Genomic DNA, 20,668 nt, shown 5'->3' with positions numbered 1-20,668 from the left:
AATGGGAATTAAATTTTGCATCTATATTTAATTTATTATGAATGCCAATTTTCACTCATACTTTCAAGGCTCATTGCATTTTTCCCCTGAATCAAAATTCCAATAGGGTTCTGTCCTGCTTACTTAAATCCATCTTGCTGATTTATGGTTAGTTTTTTCTTCTATATTCGTTTGCTATTTTTTGGGAATGTGCCAATCAATTGGTTTTATCTGAGGAGCAAGGAGAATGGAAAGTAACAAAATAGGCCGTCAAGTCATAAGAGAGCCAGGCAATTTGATTCATGTCATTGACAGAGTTAGTGGTTCCTGATTTCATTTATCATTTTGTCATATATTACTGACGACAGTAAATCAAACTTAAACATATTATGACTAAACTTGGTTAGATACAGTTATAGATTGTTCTCGACACAATTCAGCAATTTGAACACTTTTGAGATGCAAATTCCAACCTTCCTATTTCATAAGTATGGCCCAAAACAAATTTGAGAGGAACAGCATAATACACAAGGCTGCTCACAGTGGAATGTGTAGACGGTTGAAGTGCATCTTCACTTGGTAGTGGAGAGGCTGTTTCTAGAAGAAAAAAATTTAAAAATTTCATGTAAGTAGAAACAAATTTGAAAATGTAATAATAACTCATATATAGTTAGAAATCAGAAAAACATAAAACATTCAGTATAAATTTATCATTATATTGGTATTCAGAAATTTATTTTTGATTAATCTAAGACTCAACTATATTTTTTACTGCATTGTACATAAGTGTACTCCAAACTGATTTCATAAATAATCTGACATACGCTGCAGGCGTTGACTTTCTTTTGATTAGGGCTAGATGGTCACTAATGTCTAATTTATTTTGTTAAGGGTAATTCAGGTAAGTTATTAGAGTTTCTCACCCATGGCAGTCTCTTTTACCCATGTTTATTTATCAATATAAAATTACACTTTAAGCCTTTTATTTAATACATTGTATTTATATTTTAGGTACGTACCACTCTCCTCAATGTTGATTCAAAGATATTATCCATTTGTTAAAAGATGTATACAATTCTAGAACTTCTTAAGAACGTGGTTAACAAATCTGCTAATTGATGCAAATAATGCAACAATTCATTTGATTGTAATTTCCCTATGTTGAAATGAAAATCATTTTCTATGTGTTCTTGTGGAACTCTGGGTTAAAGACTGTGCATGTCAGCCACAATATGATATCAATATAGACACCTAGAGCCCAATGCCAATCTCCCTGTTTGCAAATTTTAAATGGAAACATAATTACCAGTAAATGATATGGAGCAATTTAAATATTTAGTAAACTTACTGACTATACTAAATTCATTGGCAAATCAGTCGCATAAAAAACTAAAGAAAGTGATAAAGATAGATTAACAAAACTTGTCTGAAGCCTTTTGCTATTGAGAAAGAACCATTGACAAAACATGACGTTGATATAAGAACTAAGTGATATAAAATTAAGGAATAAATGGATGTTACTAAACATGTTTGTGTGAGATGCTTGAGTAAGGATGTAGTTAGAAGGCCAAGCGGATTTGTACCTACCTATATGAGGTAAGACATTTAACTGAGAAGAGGCATCTTTCGCAACATGTTAATTCAAACATATAAGATGTTTAACTGAGAGGAGGCATTTGCCACAACATGTTAATAAGAATTGATAGTGGAGTTAGAGCTAGAGGAGATGAAATGATCTGCAGGAGCTGGACTATCCTAACTCTTAACTAGCTGTTGCTGACTGTGCCATGTGTGGTGTCTAGAGGATTTGAGATGGCCTCATGAATAGTCACAGGAGTAGCAGATATCCTGACATGGAGAAAGTATCTATAGTGGTTGCATTTTGGCTTGTTCTATCCACTGGACCAACCTCCATGACCTCACACTGTTGGGTTTGTACTGCCAAAATTTTCACCATCAAGTACTCACGTCATGTTCACCAATGAAGGCAAACAACTACTTGACATCAGAGTAGCAGTTGCTGCCAAGGTTTGCAGTGGGTACATTGGAAAAAGTGCATTAATAGTGCTACTATTTAAAGGAAAAAATTCTAGCTAGAAAGAGGAAGAAGAGATTTCTTCTTCCTTAACAGTCCTGACCAAATCTAGACAGAAGATGAATGTGCAGAAATTCATAAATAACTTGATAGAAGATTTATATAGCAAAATAACTTGGCAATGGTGTGCTGGTTGGTCAAGAGGAGAGGAACTCATTCATATTTCTACTCCCTCTTAGCGAGCATTAGTTAGGAATGGTGTCGAAAGAGATAACAACGCCAGAGGATGTTCCATGTAGATAAGAGGCTGATTTAGAATAGATAATATCAATAGAATCCTTGTAGTGTGGGAGAGGGGTCATGCAGGGAGGCATCATTCAAGGAGATGACATGCGGGGAGGCGATGCACGTGGGGTTTCTCAGCGAAGGGTTCTCGGTCGCAGGCATCACGTATGGGAAGAGCAACATTGTGTGACAACCTATAGCAGGAAGTTATCAGTGCTTGTGAGTAGGAGGGTACAATGGGTATTTGAATTAGAGACGAAATTGAGCCTACATATCATTGGTGAATGTTGATTGTAACGAAGATCGAAATTGCATGGATTGGTATCATGTAATGGTTACTCTAATACTATGTTAGGCATAATGGAGATCCATCTTGATTACCCATGGTAGTTCTCTTTGCCTCTGTTTATTTTTTGAATTTTTATTATTCATCAATATAACATTTTAAACCTTTTAATACAAATTGTTCATTCATTTGTTGGCTCTCTTCTGATTTCCTGTTTGTATCTGATGAGTATGCAGGCAATTAACAGCTTAAAGAATGTTGACTCCACTGCCTTATTACAGTTTCTCCAACCAATACTTAATTTGCTCCTCCATCTTATTGGTGATGGTGGTGAAACCCTGCAGGTTCTTTTTTTCCCCTCTGCCTTGTGGACATAAATGGTTGATTGCACAAGTGGATCTTTAATCTAAAGACCATTATTTTTAGCTGAAAGTGTTCTCTTTTCTTCTTCTTTTGCCATGCAATCAATTTGAACACAATTTTATCTGTTTAGGTTGCAGCATTTCGAGCTATGGTTAACATTCTAACCAGGTGTGTATGCATCAAAATCTTTTTTAGAGTTTCTTCACATCTATCTTTGAATCCATTTTATCATTCGAATGGAGCAGTTTTGTCCATAAAGTACTTCGTGATGTAACATAGTTGAAAATATTAAAGTTAATCTGGATTGATTCTTAGATTTTTCCAAAAAGATACTTTTGTACCAATAGGATGCTCTAAGCCCTTAGCTCCCTTCCTATGTCATCCTTCACGCTCCACTTATATAGTCCGCTTCTTAGCCATCTCTTGTCAAGCTTAGCGTCCCTTGGATACATTGAACCCTTTGGCTCTCTCCCCATGCCACCCTTCACGCTCCACTTATGTAGTCCGCTGTCCGCTACTTAGACATAATTGCACTTTGATGCTCCTCGCCCCATGGTCCTTCAAACGTCTTATATCATCCTTCTCCAATCTCAACAGATCTTGAACCATCAGATAACCATGACCTTGGCTGCGCCAAGTTGTCTCTATGTGTGTATCCATCAAGTTCTTGCACATTCAAATACACATATCTAACCTAAACCCTTTGTTGCACTGGACCACTTTGGGCCAATTGCACCAACATTTTCTCTAGTGATACGCAAGTGAATTTGTGTGACCTCATAATGTTCATGCAAATTGGTTTATCATATTGATCCTGTCCGAACCAGGGGTCAACGAACGCTGGGGACGTGGCGCTCTCTACTGGATCCTCAAGTGCTCCGGCGAACCTGCAGCAAAACCGAGCCGGGAGGGGTGTCCCGGCGACGGCCCTCCGACGCTCAAGTCAGGCGAGGAAATAGCAAAGAAGTGGCTTTTAAGTAGAAGACTCGTGTACCTCTGGTGAAGAAATGGAGACCTTATATAGACCTCTCAAAGAAGCCTGGGCGCGCCAATCAAAGCAACCACCTGCTTTTGACCATGCCCAGGTATGGGTCTGTCAGAAGGGCCATGCCCAGATATGGATCTGTCAGGAAGACGTCCATGAGGTCATACTGCTACTGTATCAACCTTTCCATGATGTGACGGCAAGATCCTCCATCGTGCGATCTTGTGTACGGCCTAATCATCAGACATGCTTCTGCTGATATCCCATATCCCGAGCCGAGCGCATAGGCCGCTCGGCCACCTTTGTACCCTCGCCCTTATCTTGGCCGAACGGGCGACCCGCTCGGCCCTTCGGTTCCAGCCGAGCGAACTTCCGCTCGGCCCTTCGATCCTCCTGCCTTGGCGTCGGAAACCCAAGCCCCTGGATGGGTTATCTCTAGCTCCGCTCGGACCTACTCAGCTACTCGACGTGGCCATTAACCGCTTAGTCAGCCCTTCATCGGTCCTCAAGCTGAGACCCTTCAGGAAATGGGTCCCCCATTCTTACCGCCGGATCACATATGTTTAATTCCATATCTGTTATGTTGGTTACATCCTGCTTAGGTTATTGCCCTGGCAAAAAACATGCTTATAGCATACAAATATTTAGTGACTATGACATTATCTGCAGTGACGATCTTCAGTTTGATTCTGAATTTATCGTCTAATGAACTTTACTATTTGAAAGGTAGCTATCCCTTAACCGATACGTAATTATCCATTTACTAAATGATTCAGTATTTTTTGGTCCTCTTTGGAGAAAAATATTTTATGGTCCTGTGTTTACATTAAAATTTATGGATCATTGTGCAGGGTACAACAAGAATCATCTGATGGAGCTGATCGAAATAGTTTTCTTGTGAAATATGTTGACTATGCATTTAATGATTTTGGTGGTCGGCAAGCACCAGTTTATGCTGGTTTGTCTACAGTGTGGGGTAGCTTGGCACGCAGTAAGGTAACAATAATTGGTAATTTAGGTTTTATATTTGCTTAAATATCTTGCATAGTGTAATAGCTAGTATAAGAATCACACTTTTACAATCTCTTGGAATAACTTATCTTTTTTGGAAATATTATGTGATTTTCAAAACAATTAAGCAATTCTCAAGGCCCAAGGGTATGTTATTTTAAAAAGTACTTGCCAACTAGTTCCTTCATGCATTTAAGATAGAAGAACTATGTTGATTGCTGAACATGAATATCTGTTTGACTTACTAATATACTGTTTATCTTAGATTCAAAAAATTAAGATTCTTTTGATTCTTTCGTTGAATGGGTTATTAGTTTTTTTGCTTTGATGTTCTGCATAAGATTTACTTAGATTTAAAATGTGAGGTGTGAATGCCATTTTGAATTCTCCAACCAGCTGACGCATATCCTTTTTCTCCTTAAAGTATCATGTAGCTAGAGGTTTCTTCCTCAGGAAAACTAAGTCCTCGCACCACATGGAAATTTTGTTCCTTTATTTTCTAAAACAAAATTTATAGAAATTTTTGGCTGAATTTCCCTTGTTTTTCTATATTTCTTGTAAATACAAATCTTACAATTTAATACAATATAGAAACACCTCTAGCACAACATATAATAATCACCCACATCCTAATTTATTATTAGGAATTATCACTATACAAAATCATCACAAACTTAATGGCACAAGTCGATATGAACCATAGCACAATAAACTTACTGGATGAAGTTTAAATATTTGTTCCATCTAGGAATGCAAACTTCAAATTCAGTTAACTATTTATACATGAAACTCTACCTGCCGTCTTTTGTATGCGTATCTTTAGCTAACTTTATCTTAGCTATATTGTATTATTCAGTAGCATTTCTTGTTAGTTGCTCACCTGTATTTTCCAGAGTTTGCTATGTTGAGCTAGAGATGCACTTTGTTAGAACACTATTTTACTTCATTTAGTCATTATTTATGATGGACACTCTCATTTATTGTTCCACAGGCCAAAGGCTATAGAGTTGGGCCTGTTTATGATGATGTGTTGGCAATGGCATGGTTCTTCTTGGAATTGATTGTGAAGTCAATGGCCTTAGAACAAAGTCGTCTGTTTTACCACAGTCTTCCTTCAGGTACTCCAATGATATTCAAGAACATTATGTCATTTTTTTTTGTTACAAGCAATGTAAAGCAAGCAATGTTGCCTTGAATGTTACTAATTTTCTGAGGGTTCCCATGCTATACTGCCTAATTTAATACATAGCTTAAGTGATAGGTCGAACTCCCAGCCATCTACATTTTGTTTTGTGCAGTAGTCGTAGATCCATCTCCTGCATATATGCGTCATAGATGTGCAATGCCTAATTGTCATGCGCGATTGACTTTTTAAATATCTTTGCTGTGGAAAATGTTATAAACAGAAAGTTCAATTTGTGGCATGAGGCTTTTCACCAATGTTTTACATTGCTACATCTCATCTAGGCGAAGATGTTCCACCCTTGCAGTTGAAGGAAGGTGTTTTTCGGTGTATCATACAGCTTTATGATTGCCTCCTGACAGAGGTTCACGAACGTTGCAAAAAGGGTTTAGGCTTAGCAAAACGCTTGAATAGCTGTCTGGCTTTCTTTTGTTATGACTTGTTGTCCATAATTGAGCCACGACAAGTGTTTGAACTGGTATGTTAGCTCCTTGTTCTCTTTTCTTTTGCACGGTGGTTGTTTTTTAATCTAGAGTTATGCATGAATAAACAATCTTTCCTTTAGATTGGGATTGTTTTGGTGTTATGGATCAAGTTGTAAATATATAAAATTGTAAGGGTGTAATGTAATATTTCTTGTGAATCAACAATTTATATATCGGTCGGTAGAAGTGGGCTACCTAGGGATCATGAGAAATAATTCCCGATACATGGTGTGCTGATTCTTTCTTCCGCTTTGTAAGTTCCTGTTGGTGCCGAACCTCTCTGACGCATAGTGTCATTCGCGCATTGAACCTCTCTGACGCATAGTGTCATTTGCGCATTTTCTTCTGTTCCAACTCTCGGCTTCTTGTTCTGTCCCCGCATAGAACAAAAGCATTGCAAGGCATAGTCACTAACCTCTTCAATGATCTATGCTGCTAACCTCTTAAGAGTCCAAGCATCACTATGTGAGCCTCTTTTCAAGAGACACCTAGAGAATTAACGTCTAGACAAAAGGAGAGCCATGCCGATCTATGTGGTAAGGTTTGGTGGCATGATATGGTGGATGTGGCGCAGCGGAGCCACAGAGGTGATGTCGTAATGGTGGAACTGTGACATGCGAAGACAAAGAGTCCTGGGACAACATGTGCAGTCAGAAGAGGAGGAAGTTGCCGGTGAAGCAGAAGTATGTAACTGTGCATGGGTTCTTGTTGTTATTAGTGCTTTTGGACACAGTGTTAAGGGAGGCAACACAACGCTTGATGATGCTGTCAATGTAGGTGAAATCATGAGATAGATCTTGTTCTTTGCAGTGGGACATGGTAATGGACTTGCCCTGGAATTGGGGGAGATGGATCAAGTGACATAAATGCTGAAACAAGAGAATGGGGATGACCTGAGTAAGCTTTGATATTAAGTTGAGAGGAAATTTTTTGTATGTCAAAAGGAATTACAATCCACATATTTATACACAAGTAAATAGCAATTCTTCTAAAGATTAGGTTAAATAAAAGACGTGAATAAAATTCATTCTTCCTAATACTTGATAATTAAACCTATTTTTTCTAACATTGAATATGGTTTTCTTATGATGAGTCATCCGTACAGGAATAAATCCTTTCGTATATAGGTTTCTATACACTACTTCACATAATTTGTGATTGTCCTAGTTAATGAAATGACCGTAACAAATATTTTAAGTGACATTTGATCTAGCCTATTTCTGCACATTTTTCTAAATTCCAAAAGTACATTTTACCCATATCCCTATATGATTTTATTCCATTCTAATTTACTTTTTCTTTATGGGTTTGCAGGTTTCATTATATATTGACAAGTTTGCTGGTGTTTGCCAATCAGTTTTGCATGACTGCAAGCTAACATTTTTGCAAATCATATGTGATCACGATCTCTTTGTGGAGATGCCTGGGAGAGATCCTTCAGATAGGTAGAATGAGTATCTGTAACTACATTCTTTACAGATTGATATCAAACCTAATGCTTCTCCAATCTGCTGGCGTTTTTCCGTTTATAATGTTCAGGAATGTGATGCCAGGAAGATGTTCCTATTAATATATGATTCAAGATTTTTCATAGATTTTTTAATTGTTCTGACTTAAATTCAAAAATGCTAGAAATCATAAATTTTTGTCCAGGATTTTGGGTCATTTTTTATATTTTTAAGTTTACCTTTTTTTCCTGTTTACTTGTCAAAATCCTAAGTTTAAATATACTTTTGGATTTGTGTATTAACATATTGAAGATTTTTTGTACTGGAAACAATGGAAAATTATCCCGGCATGCATTACTGCAAGTAGTTTCCACAATATGTACCTGACTGGGTGCTATTATTGTCAATCTGATGGGTGATGATGATGTATACATTCCCTTCTTTTATTGCCAATTTGATGGTTGATAGTGATACCGAGATGCATAGACTACAAAAAAAAAGGGCAGCCCGGTGCACGAAGCTCCTGCTATGCGGGGTCCCGGGGAAGGATCCATTGTATGCAGCCTTACCCTGCTTTTTACAAGAGGTTGTTTCTAGGAGAGATGCATAGACTACATATTTTCTTAATCCTAGTGTAGAGATTTTGATTGTAAAATGTTAGGCTTATACTTAAGACAGAAATTTTACTAAGAACATAACATAAAATTATATGCAGGCATGCTCCGGTAAACCAATTAGACTGAAAAACCTGGACACATGGTGTATTTGGAACTGTGCACTTCTAAATTACCTGATAATCAAAGAGATTGGTTTTTTTAGCATCTGATATCTAACCTGATGATTCTAAAATAATTTATTTTTACAGAAATTACCTTTCATCAGTTCTAATCCAGGAAATATTCCTCACCTTGGATCATGACGATTTATCACAGAGGGCAAAAGTATGTTATTTTCATTGATTTTTTAATTCTTCACGATCAATGTTGAGCTTCCCCTTATACTCCTTTGTTTGGATATATAGGCAGCTCGCATCTTAGTGGTTCTAATGTGCAAGCATGAGTTTGATTCTCGTTACCAAAAACAGGAGGATAAGTTATATATTGCTCAGTTGTATTTCCCTTTTATTGGACAGGTAGGCAAATGCTGAACTTGCTCTATGTTCTCCATTCAGCTAGTTTCTCATAAATGAACATGTGTGCTAGCAATGCAGTTGAGTTACTATATTGATGCTAGCCATAGTTCTTTGTTGTAGATGCTCCTTTTTAATTGATTTACTCTCATTAGGGAGGAGAGCTTGAGAAGCATAAATTTGAATTTTAGACTGCTTTTAAATACATTTGATATATGTTCCTCGTGTGTTCATCTCGATTCAATAAACTAATAATTCATGTTTGTATTTATGGATTTGAAAAATATCTTTATTTGTTCCTTGGCTATTGGCCTATTTAGTTGTATGTAATTCAATCTATCAAATATTAAGAAGGATGAATGTGGCTAGGGACAGGACACAACACACTATGTTGAGTCTTAGAGTCTCTTCTTCACTCTCCATTTGTCTCTTGGTGCTTGTTAAAGTGTTCATACACTTTAGTTACCACCAAGAGTTGGAAATTTTGTTACACCCTCAAGGTTGTGTTCAAACTCTAAGGCCAAGACTCTATGAGGGTACTTTGATGCTATGTGACCCATGTGATGATAACTATAGCAGTATTGGAGTCAGGGTTTTATAGTCTCATAGGTTCCTATTCATTTGTCTCTACTCATTGAATGATAGTCCAGGGCAAGTCGAGCTAGAGAATTTTTTGGTTGTAGTGCCTAACATGAACCAAGTTTTGTGTTCTTCAAGCTTATTTGATAAGCTAATCGGGCCAAGCCAAGCTGAGAGCCTAAGACTAAAATTAACCAAGCTGCTGAAACGGTTGTCCGAGGTTGACTTGGTTTCTTTTGTTGAGCTTTAGCTTGGTTTAAGCTTGATTTGAGTTTAGTTTGTTTGGATATTATATAGCTTGTAATTCAAGTTTGTTTGATTGGTTGAATTTCTATATTTTTAAGCTTGTTTGGTTGGTTAGTATGGGGATGCAATGACAAAAGTTAAGACTCTTGGTGGATTAATCAAAGCATTTCCTATAAAGATAGGATTACATCAAGGATCAACTATAAGTCCCTAACTTTTTACACAAATTATGTTGTTTGTAGATGATTTTGCTTTCGTAAATAAACACGTGAAGGAGGGAATGATAAACTCAAATTTTGGTGGGAAATACTATAAGTGAAAGGTTGTAGGCTTAGTAGAGTAAAGATAAAATATATAGAATTTAAGTTTAGCAATATTAGATGTAGTAAGACAATTGTTAAGAAAGGAGATGGTGAATTATTTATAAGGGCTTTAAGTATTTAAGATCGTTTTACAAAAGAATGGAGGGATTGAGAGATGTTGTACATATAATACAATCAGGATGATTAAAATGAAGGAGAGTATTAAGTGTTCTTTGTGATCAAAGTACTTCTAAAATTTAAAGGGAAGTTTGACAAAAGTAGACATACTATGTTATATGAAGTTGAATAGTGGGCAATGACTTCAGCACACGAGTAGAATATGAGAGTCGCAGAGATAAGGATGCTAAGGTGGATGTGCAGACATACGATGATGGATCAATAAGAAATAAGAATATTAGAGTGAAAGTCGGGTTGCACATATTGAAGAAAAACTCTAAGAGGTGTTTAAGATGGTACATGCATGTATTTAGACGACCAATAAATGTTGGAGTTAGACAATGTGAAATTATGACAAATATATACATTAAATGTGGAAGAGGAAGACCGAAGAAGACTTGGTTAGTAACGATAACATAAGATATTTTTTATTTGTAAGTTTTATAAGAGTTTTGTTGATGAATATGGTTCACAAGCTTTGCTTATGGATATTATTATTCACGAACAATTCATACTATTTGTTCATGAACATTAATGAATTAACGAATTGAACACACGCTCTCAAACTTATTCATTTAGTTTAGTGAAATATTAAGTTTGTCCATTTAATTGACCTTGTGCATATTAAACAAATCTAAACAAGCTCTTACCTATAAGCAGGCACATTACCTATTGAGGCATATCAAATCTTCTGTCCCCAAATTTTTCTATCCCCGTGTCCCCTGTCGATCGGATGGATCAGATTACATCTTAAGACATCATGACATTTTTAAGATGTGTGTAATATCCTCGTGATGTGCAAGGCATCCTTGAGATGTAATCTGATCCATCCGATCAACAAGGGGACACGGGGACAGAGAAATTTGGGGACAGAGGATTTGATCTCCTATTGAGGGGCTTGCAAATCATAGGTGGGGCCTCAAATCATAGGTAGGAGGTTACACAAATTGTTCAATCTCTTCAACTTATGGCAAACTTGTTATATTGAGGTCTAGGCAAATAACTTATCATGCCATCGGGTTTTAGGCCTAATGTCTATTAATGAAGTGGATCATAGTTTCCTTAGGGTTTAATTTGGGATTACATCGCATGCGTAGGTTATTAAATCTGCTTGCATATTTAATTATGCTCATGTTCAATTGATTTAGATTTTTCCACATGGTGTGCTGAAGATTTTTTAAATGTGTTGGTGCTTCTTATTCAATATCTATTTCACAACATCTAACTTGATCTATTATTCTGCAGATATTGGATGAGATGCCAGTGTTCTATAATTTAAATGCCACTGAAAAACGTGAAGTTTTAATTGTCATATTGCAAATTATAAGGAACTTGGATGGTCCATCACTTGTTAAAGCATGGCAACAAAGTATAGCACGAACCAGACTGTTCTTTAAACTCCTAGAAGAGTGTCTTGTTCACTTTGAGGTATGTAATATGCTTGTTAATGCAAAACTATACATTCTTTCATTACTTCACAAGTTTCCTTTTTTTCAAATAGTGTAATGCTGCAAGCTTGGTTCTACTTGTTCCCTTGTTGGTATATGTGTTCCCCACATCTTTCATGTTAACGTGGGTGTCCTAAAAGTGGTACTATCTTTTCGCTAGCTATCAAGCATTCCTGATTTTTAGATGTCTAGTTGCTAATTTTCAGTTTTCTAGAACCAAATGTTGTTTATTAGGGATAGTATGCTTGTCTAAGTTTCGTATTAGTCTGGATTCTCTCTCTCTCTCTCTTGTTTTTTAATCTAAATTTAGTTTGAGCCAATCTGGTTAGCTTGCCATATATTTCCAATTTTATTTTCTATACTGAATTTTGTTCCTTGTTCAATCGTCTGAGTATGGGTGATAATTGATGTTCGAGTGCAATGTCGGTCCTTTATATTTTTATTATTTCTTTTGTTTGTCTACAGCACAAGAAACCAGCAGATAGCATGTTATTGGGATGTAGTTCGCGTCGCCCTGACAATGAAGGACATGATTCTCCAAAGTACTCCGATCGTCTTTCACCATCGATTAATACATATTTATCTGAAGCATCTCGTCAAGAAGTTAGGGTATGTTTTACTTTTTTAAAATTGCTCTTAATATATTATTATTGTAGGTTACATTGTTTATGAAGGAATATTCCATCTATTCTATTTGTGCATTTTTTTTTTATAAAAAAGTGCTAATCGCCATTGTAGACTTGTATCACTGAAAAGGCTATTGGTATTCCACCTAGTCAATCAAGTTTCAAGCCATGGAAATAGCCTCCTTTCTATGCAAGGAAAAGGATGTGTGCATTTACCCTTTGTAGAAACCACATAATGGGGGCCTCCTACTTTGGGCCCTGACTCCCACCCTAGGATAGGGGTTGAAAAGCCCTACTTGACTCATAAATTCTACTCAACCTTGTTCTATTCTTGTTTTGGTTTCATGTTCTTTCCTTCTGATTTGAGCTATGGTTTCAAGTGATGATCGCCATCACACCTTAAAATATCATTCAAGTTTCCAATTGTTTGTGTTAGCATGAGTAAATACCAGTTGCCCCATGGGGCATGGCGCAGTGGTAAGAAGCAAGACTCATTCTCATACAACTAGAGCTCAAATCTCACGCTTGACATTTCCAAACGCCTACGAAGTTTGAACCACTAGTGACGTTGGGGTGCCTTGCTAAGATTCACAACACATCTTGGATTTGCCCGGTGGCCGGTCTATGAGATCGGAATGCCCACCTCTAGGACTAGTTGGACAGAAGGCCCAGAAACTTGGATATAAAAAGAAAAAAAATCAAAAAAAGAGAGTAAATACCGGTTGCCAATGTTAATATGGTTTTAATGATATTGACTAGGACTAAGGATCTCTTCTCAAGACTAATCTTTGATCTATTTACGGCCACGAGGAGAAGATGAAACACTAAAATGAGAGAGAGAAAAAGAGAGAGAGAGAGAGAGAGAGAGAGAGAGCACCAACCTAGAAAAGAGAAGAGCCTGAAGGAGAGAAAGAGGAAAGAGAAGAAAAGGCATGCGCTAACAACGAAAATCAAAGAAAGGAAATAGGAAAGAAGAAAAATTGAGCAAGAGCAAGAGGATATGGGAGAAGAGAAACAGTGGATGGGAAGTAGGCCATTGCGCGTCAACAATCGTAATGATAGGTGTGATGCAAAAATATATCTAAATTGGACTCGATTTGAACCTACTTAATCCTCCTAATCACCATATCTCCTCGTTGTAAAATGAAATATGAATCTAATTCAACTTAATTAGTAGTAATTTTTTAAAAAAAATTAAAATTGATTTTATTAAAAAAATTAAATATAAAAAGGCCAGTTCGTTGCACGAAGCTCCCGCCATACGGGTCTTGGGGAAGGATCCATTATATGCAACTTTATCTTGTTTTTTGCAAGATGCTATTTCCAAAATTTGAACCCGTAATCTTTAAGTCACAAAGCAATAACTTTATCGTTACGCCAAGACTCCCCTTCTATTAAAATAAAATAAAATAAATAAATATAAAATATAAAATTTGATTAAATCTAATGTGTGTTGAATTGAATTTTGAAAAAAAAAAATCTATACTTATAGATTTGAATAAATTTAATTACAAAATTAATTTAAGCCTAAAATACAATATTTTACATCCAAAATTTAAAAAGTTTGATACTTCTCTATTTTTCATCCACTCTAATAATGAGAAAAAAACAAGATAAGATTTATCTAAGAGAGATTTATTTATTTATTATTAAACAAAATATAAAGTGATATTTATTGTATATTTTTTTAAATGCTAATTAATAAATTTCAAACACAATTACATAAAATCATATAAATATACATTCATTTAAACAAAAAATATGTATTATAAGTGGAAATCATTATGAAACAAAAGAATTATACATTTTACAAATGACTAAATTTACAAATTAGAACTTAATTAGTTGCAAGCATATTTAGTCAAAAAAAAATGAGGTGATTAAATTAATCATCAAATATAACTATGTATTAGTAATCTAAATAATTAATTAATTGCAATAAAAAGCTGATTGTTATTATTAAGAATTCAATTAAATAAGTATCAAAATTATATCGACATGACATAATATGATATCATGATTGCATTGTTCCAGTCAGTAATCGAAATTGCCACAGTTCGTACAATACTCGGCCTAACTAGCAAGACTGTCTTCCATGACTCATCCATGAATTTGTGCCTACCAGCCTTGGTGAGGTGATAAAACACTAAGACTCCGTTTGGTAGGGGTGATAGGATTACGATTATGCTTTCAAAAAGTTATTAATATGCAGTTTGGTAGGGTTGATTAGGGGTAGGATTAGGGTTGATTAGAAGTGAGATTCACAATCCCTAGGTATGAGGAGTGATTATTAATCCTACCCCTAATCCTATCCTAATCAACCCGATTCTAATCCTATCACCGCTACCAAACGGAGCCTAAAAAGAGAAGAGAGGAGGGGGAGAGTGTTGGGACCGAAATGTGGGTGAATAGCTCGGTGCGCTCGTCTTGCTCTTCGTTGCTTGTTTCTTCAAGATATGCAGCGGAAAATACAAAGAAACAAAATACACAACGCTAACCAGAGGATTTACTTGGTATCCACCTCACAAGAGGTGACTAATCCAAGGATCCACACACTTGTGCACCCTCCACTATGAAAACACTCCTTTATGGTAACTACCAAAGGCGGAGAAGCCCTACAAGTTCACACTACAAGAAGAAAAGGAAAGGGAACAAGATACAAGCAAAAGCTTACACGTTTGCACGGAAAAACCCTAACCCTAGATTTCTTCTTCTCTTGTAGATCCGCCTCTTGACTTGGAAATGCCTCCAAGAACCCTCAAGATCTGGCGTGAGAACTGTGGAGAAGTGGCTGGAGTCGCTGTAAGGATCGGAGATGAAAGCCGTGGAAGTTCTACCGAAGGAATCGAACGCCTGCAGCTAAATACGACGCCAACGGTCGGATTCCGATCGATTGGAACGCTCCCAATCGATCGGGAAGACTTTGGATCGATCGGCCGATCGATCCAGAGCGCCTCTGTGCTCTCGGGAAATGCCTGGATCGATCGGTGGATTGATCCAGGGCTTATCGCGCACAAACAGCAGCTCCCAATCGATCCACTGATCGATTGGGACCTCAGGATCGATCCACCGATCGATCCAGAGGGGTTCTGCTCGCGCGACACTCCTCCCCAATCGATCCACTGATCGATTGGGAGGATGCTTGTCGCGGGGACTCACCCGATCGATCGGCTGATCGATTGGGCATGAGCCAATCGATCGGCTGATCGATCCAGCTCTTGGTTTTTGCCCAAAACTAAGTCCAAACTCCCTTAAACCAACATCCGGTCAATCATGACATGTTGGTACATTGTGCCTAGCATCCGGTCACCCTTGACCTGCTAGAACTCGCTCACCAAGTGTCCGGTCAATCCTTTGACCCACTTGAACCTCTACCAGATGTCTGGTCAACCTTGACCCATCTGGATTTCCTCGTGCCAAGTATCCGGTCAATCCCTTTGACCTACTTGGACTTCCCAACACCAGATGTTTGATCAGCCTTGATCCATTTGGATTCTCATGCCTGGCTTCACTCACCAGGACTTCCCATTTGCCTGACTTCACTCACCAGAACTTTCCATCTGCCTAGCTTCACTCACTAGGTCTTTCACCTGGCTTCACTCACCAAGATTTCCTTCTGCCTGGCTTCACTCACCAGGACTTTCCTTCTGCCTGACTTCACTCACCAGGACTTTCACCTAGCTTCACTCACTAGGATTTTCAGTCAAGTATCCAGTCAACCTTGACTTTCTTGACTTTCCTTCACAATCTCCCCACATGAACAACTGCACCTGCACTTGTCTATATCATCGAAGTCTTGTATTGTCAAACATCGAAACCCAAATCAAGACTCAAGCTTGGTCAATCAGGTCAACCTTGACCGAGGGATATTGCACCAACAATCTCCCCCTTTTTGATGTTTGACAATACCTCATTTAAGTTAGGCTAATTCCCATAGCCTCAACTTCCTTCATGCCACTAGGTAATGAAGGCATAAGTTAAACCCTACATTCTCCCATTAAGAAGGCAAACTCCTTCTTAGATAATGAAGACCTAACTTAAACCCTACATTCTCCCCCTATTGGCACACATCAACAAATTCACTTGTTGAAAACTCTCCCCTTTGAGACTCTCCCCCTGAAGAGTTATTCATCGTTGTTCACAACTTCACTCGTTGTGATCGACTCGATAATGAAGGTCTCATACCCTTCATTATCATCAATGCTCGCCCTTTAGCATTAACAAGGTCCAATAACCCAAATGAAGGTCTCATACCCTTCATTTGTATCGAACTCATCCATAGGCATATACCAACTTGTACCACTTGAACAATGAGGATATCCACTCCCATTAAAGTTCAAACGCTCGACCTTGAGCATGTTCTTAAAAGAAGGTTAACCACCTTCCAAGGTTCATGAAAATTAGTTTTCATGTCTTTAAAGAGTACCTCCCTAAAGACATGGTCGTACCTTCCGTCATTGCACCAACAATGACTTGGAATCCCTAAACCTTTAGGAAACCCAAATTTAGAAGTTTTGAGGTTCAAAAGTTCAAAATTTGAATCAACCTCAACATAAACTTCTACTTAGTCTCCTTAACCAATCCATCCTTGTTTTCAACATGAAAACACTCTTTTATGTATACAAATGTATTTTAGGGGTTTGGAATGGTTACCTAGACTAAAATAGGTTCAAAATGTTGAAAATAAGTTTTCCCAGCCAAAATCAGCATTTTCGATCGATTGGAGTTGGGTTCCAATCAATTGAACCAGCTTGAATCGATCCACCGATCGATTCAGAAGCGCTGGATGATCCAGACGACTTTTATTCGCAAGAAGCCTTCTCTCAATCGTCACCCGATCGATTGACACCCTTCAATCGATCGGGTGATCGATTGAAGGCCTGATAGTTCTGAAATACACTTTCAGTGAATTTCAGAAACCCCTAGAAAAATCTGCAAAATTCCAAAAATCGTGAAAATTTGTGTAGACATTATTTAGGGTATACTTTATCATGAAAAAATAATTTTCTATGAAAATATATCATATTTTCAAAGATTGGCATAAACTTGAAAACTTGCAAAAGCTTTAGTGTTTTCTTCAAGTTTGTGTCTAACTATTCAATGATGATTACTATCAAAAGATAGCCTTCACCAAGGTTTTCCAAAATCATTTTAAAAATATTTTCAAAATCAATATCGAACCATATTCCTTGGGCTCAATGTACATAACTTGTACATTAGTTTTCCCAATGATTGGAAAACACATAACTATATGTTTTGATGAACTTAAAACTCAAGGAAATGCGCTAAATCAGCATGTTGAGTTTTGTTCATCATCCTAACATATCACTTATCTACTGTGCACAAAACACATACAAGTCATCTTATAGGTCTTTGTGAGATGTAAAATTTGGTTTTACCCTAATCTAGGGATCATGCATATTTATCTAGGCATTTTGTGGATATTGAACATCCACCTAGGATGTCACTTGTTGATACCACTTGTTGATAAATGTCATTTGTCCTTAATTTTAAGGAAATAAACATAATGCATGATAATGTTATGGCATACATCAAAAAGAAATAATTTTCAAAAGAGAATTTCCTATAACTACATGATGGATGTATGTCATGACATGATATTTTTGTGTTTTTCATCATAAGGCATGAATGCAAAAATAATCATGATATCATGACATATAATGGGCAAACAAAACATGGCAAACTAGCATAAATAAAATACCTAGATTGCTATCTAAGTATCCTTAATCTTAGCTAACTTAAAATCTAACCTAGATTTGTCCAAAGTGCTTCAAGAAAGTGCCAAAACCTAAATTGGCATTTCTAATTCTCTTGATTAATTTATGTCAATTGAAATTAAGCATATTCCTCAAGTGTTGGCATATTTCATTTTTCCACAAGAGTAGCACTTTAAATTAAGGCTTAGATTTGTCTTAAATTACTAAGAAAATACCAAAGTCCCAACTTGGTATTTCTTATGTTTTCCCAAATTGTGCCAATTAAGATTAAAATCAATATCTCCGTAATTAGGCACATTTTACTCTTCCAAAGAGTAAATGATAAATCTATTTCATTTTCAAAGGTTAATAATAAACTTGAAAATGTTCCTTGACTGTCAATTTCTTCAAAGTTGGGTTAACTACCCTTCTTCTTAGAGTTGACATCCTCTAACCCATTTATGGGGTAGAGAAAATGCTCCTAAGAACCTAAAACCTATTTGTGCTCCTTGGATGCTCTAGGTACTCACTAGCGATAACTTCCCTAGATACCTTTCTAGTGACCTTGTTAGGCTTCTTAGAAGTCTTGGTCACATTTTCTAGGTCAACCCTAGGGATTTCTTCCCTTGTGACCTTTTTAGTGACTTTGTTAGACTTCTTAAAAGTCTTAGTCACCTTAGTTGCAAAAATACTCTTAGGAATAACCTTCCTAGTATTTTTGACTTGACCATTTCACCTAGGGTTGGTTCCATAACTATATGGAACCCTATGGTAAGAAATTACATCCTTCTTAGCCTTAGGTTTGTATCCCAAACCTCTATGACCATTGGATGACTTTTGTACTCCTAGACCTAGGCTATGCTCATTTTGCCCTTTTAGGATATTTTCCATCCTTTTAGGGTCTTTTTAATTTATCAAGTCTTGACCTCAAGACTTGATTTTCCATCATTAAGTCCTTAGTTTTGGTTTTCATTGAATCCATGAGCATTTTGTTTCTAGACACACCTAAAATTCTTTGTTTTCTTGCCTAGATTTTCATCTACCTTCCTAATCCTAGGTGTGGTAGTCTTAGCATGTAGAGCCACATGCTTTCCTTAAAGCTCTCATGCTTTCTATTCTTATGGTAAATAGCATTAAAATGATAAAATTAGAACTAGCATGCTTTTTACCATTATTCAAGGGAGTAGGCTCAATGAATGATACCTTTCTTTTTACCTTGAGGCTCCCCCTTGAGTTGTGCTTCCTCCATAAGCCTTAACCGCTTTCTTCCCCTTGGGACATCGGCTTCTATAATGTCCCTTTTGATTGTAAGAAAAGCACACAATGTGCTCCTTGCTCTTCTTTGTTCCGGGAGCGGTCTCTTTGGACTTCTCCTTGCCCTTTAGGTCCACTTGGCTCTTCTTCTTAGCCAATTTAGGGCACTTGCTCTTATAATGCCCATGTTCCCTACATTCAAAACATATAATATGATTTTTATTTTTAATTGAAACATTTATACCTTCATGTGTAGGGATGACATCTTCTCCTTTGGATCCGGAGGTAGAGGCTTCCTCTTGATCCGAAAATGATTTTCCTCCAATAGATTTGTCTTGACTTGTGGAGGTGGAAGCTTCTTCATCCTCTTCTTCTTTTGACCCGGATGTGGAGGCTTCTTCTTGCTCTTGATCCGGTGTCAATGAAAATTGATCCCCCTCAATCCTAGAGGTGGAGGCTTCCTCATACTCATCTTGTACATGGAACAAAGAGTATGCTCCCTCCTTGCCTTCTTCATTGCATTCCTTTGAAGATGAAGCTTCTTGGACTTCCATTTCTTCAGAAGTTGAGCATCTCTCAACTTTGGAGTCCTCTTGCTCTTTATTTTGATCCAATAAGTCGCCCTCTTTGAATTTTTCTTGGTCTGGTACAGTGAAGGGGATCTCATGACTTGATGCCAATTTGCTCCAAAGCTCCTTGGCATCCTTGAACTCTCCAATTTTTCCAAGAATGTGGCTAGGCAATAGATTGACCAAAAGCTTGGTCACTTTATCATTGACCTCACATCTTTGGATTTGTTCTTGGCTCCATTTGCTTTTCTTGAGGACTTTGCCCTTGGAATTTGTTGGAGTCTCGAAACTTTCCATGAGAGCAAACCATTGTTCTATCTCCACCATCAAGAAATTCTCGATCCTTGATCTCCAAAGATCGAAACTTATCATGGTGAATGGTGGAGGCACCCTTGTGTTGAATCCGAATCCATCTCGGAATTCCATTTGAAGTTGAACTTTTTGTGATGAAGTCTTCGACTTGTAGAATTGCTTCAACTTCTTCACCCTCTAGCTCTTTGCCCCTTCCGACGATGATTCCGGTGATACCACTTGTTGAGACCAAATGTAGCTAGAGGGGGT

At 37.2% G+C, this 20,668-nt stretch overlaps 1 protein-coding gene across 3 annotated transcripts in view; it reads left to right on the top strand.

The window, feature by feature from the left end:
• Window positions 1-20,668, top strand: part of LOC122050980 (guanine nucleotide exchange factor SPIKE 1-like) — a 41,635-nt gene that overhangs the window by 14,161 nt on the left and 6,806 nt on the right. For all 3 annotated transcript variants that reach the window (XM_042611865.1, XM_042611866.1, XM_042611864.1), the window contains exons 17-26: window positions 2,822-2,929; window positions 3,079-3,116; window positions 4,785-4,929; window positions 5,936-6,062; window positions 6,412-6,605; window positions 7,927-8,057; window positions 8,926-9,001; window positions 9,082-9,192; window positions 11,739-11,921; window positions 12,407-12,550. In XM_042611865.1, the coding sequence (XP_042467799.1) occupies window positions 2,822-2,929; window positions 3,079-3,116; window positions 4,785-4,929; window positions 5,936-6,062; window positions 6,412-6,605; window positions 7,927-8,057; window positions 8,926-9,001; window positions 9,082-9,192; window positions 11,739-11,921; window positions 12,407-12,550 (1,257 nt within the window). The remainder of the gene's footprint in view (window positions 1-2,821; window positions 2,930-3,078; window positions 3,117-4,784; window positions 4,930-5,935; window positions 6,063-6,411; window positions 6,606-7,926; window positions 8,058-8,925; window positions 9,002-9,081; window positions 9,193-11,738; window positions 11,922-12,406; window positions 12,551-20,668) is intronic.

This window comes from Zingiber officinale, chromosome 3A (genome assembly GCF_018446385.1).
Source record: "Zingiber officinale cultivar Zhangliang chromosome 3A, Zo_v1.1, whole genome shotgun sequence".
NCBI classification, from domain to species: domain Eukaryota; kingdom Viridiplantae; phylum Streptophyta; class Magnoliopsida; order Zingiberales; family Zingiberaceae; genus Zingiber; species Zingiber officinale.
Note: the sequence above shows the minus strand (reverse complement) of the source record. Positions and strands in the feature narration are given on the sequence as shown.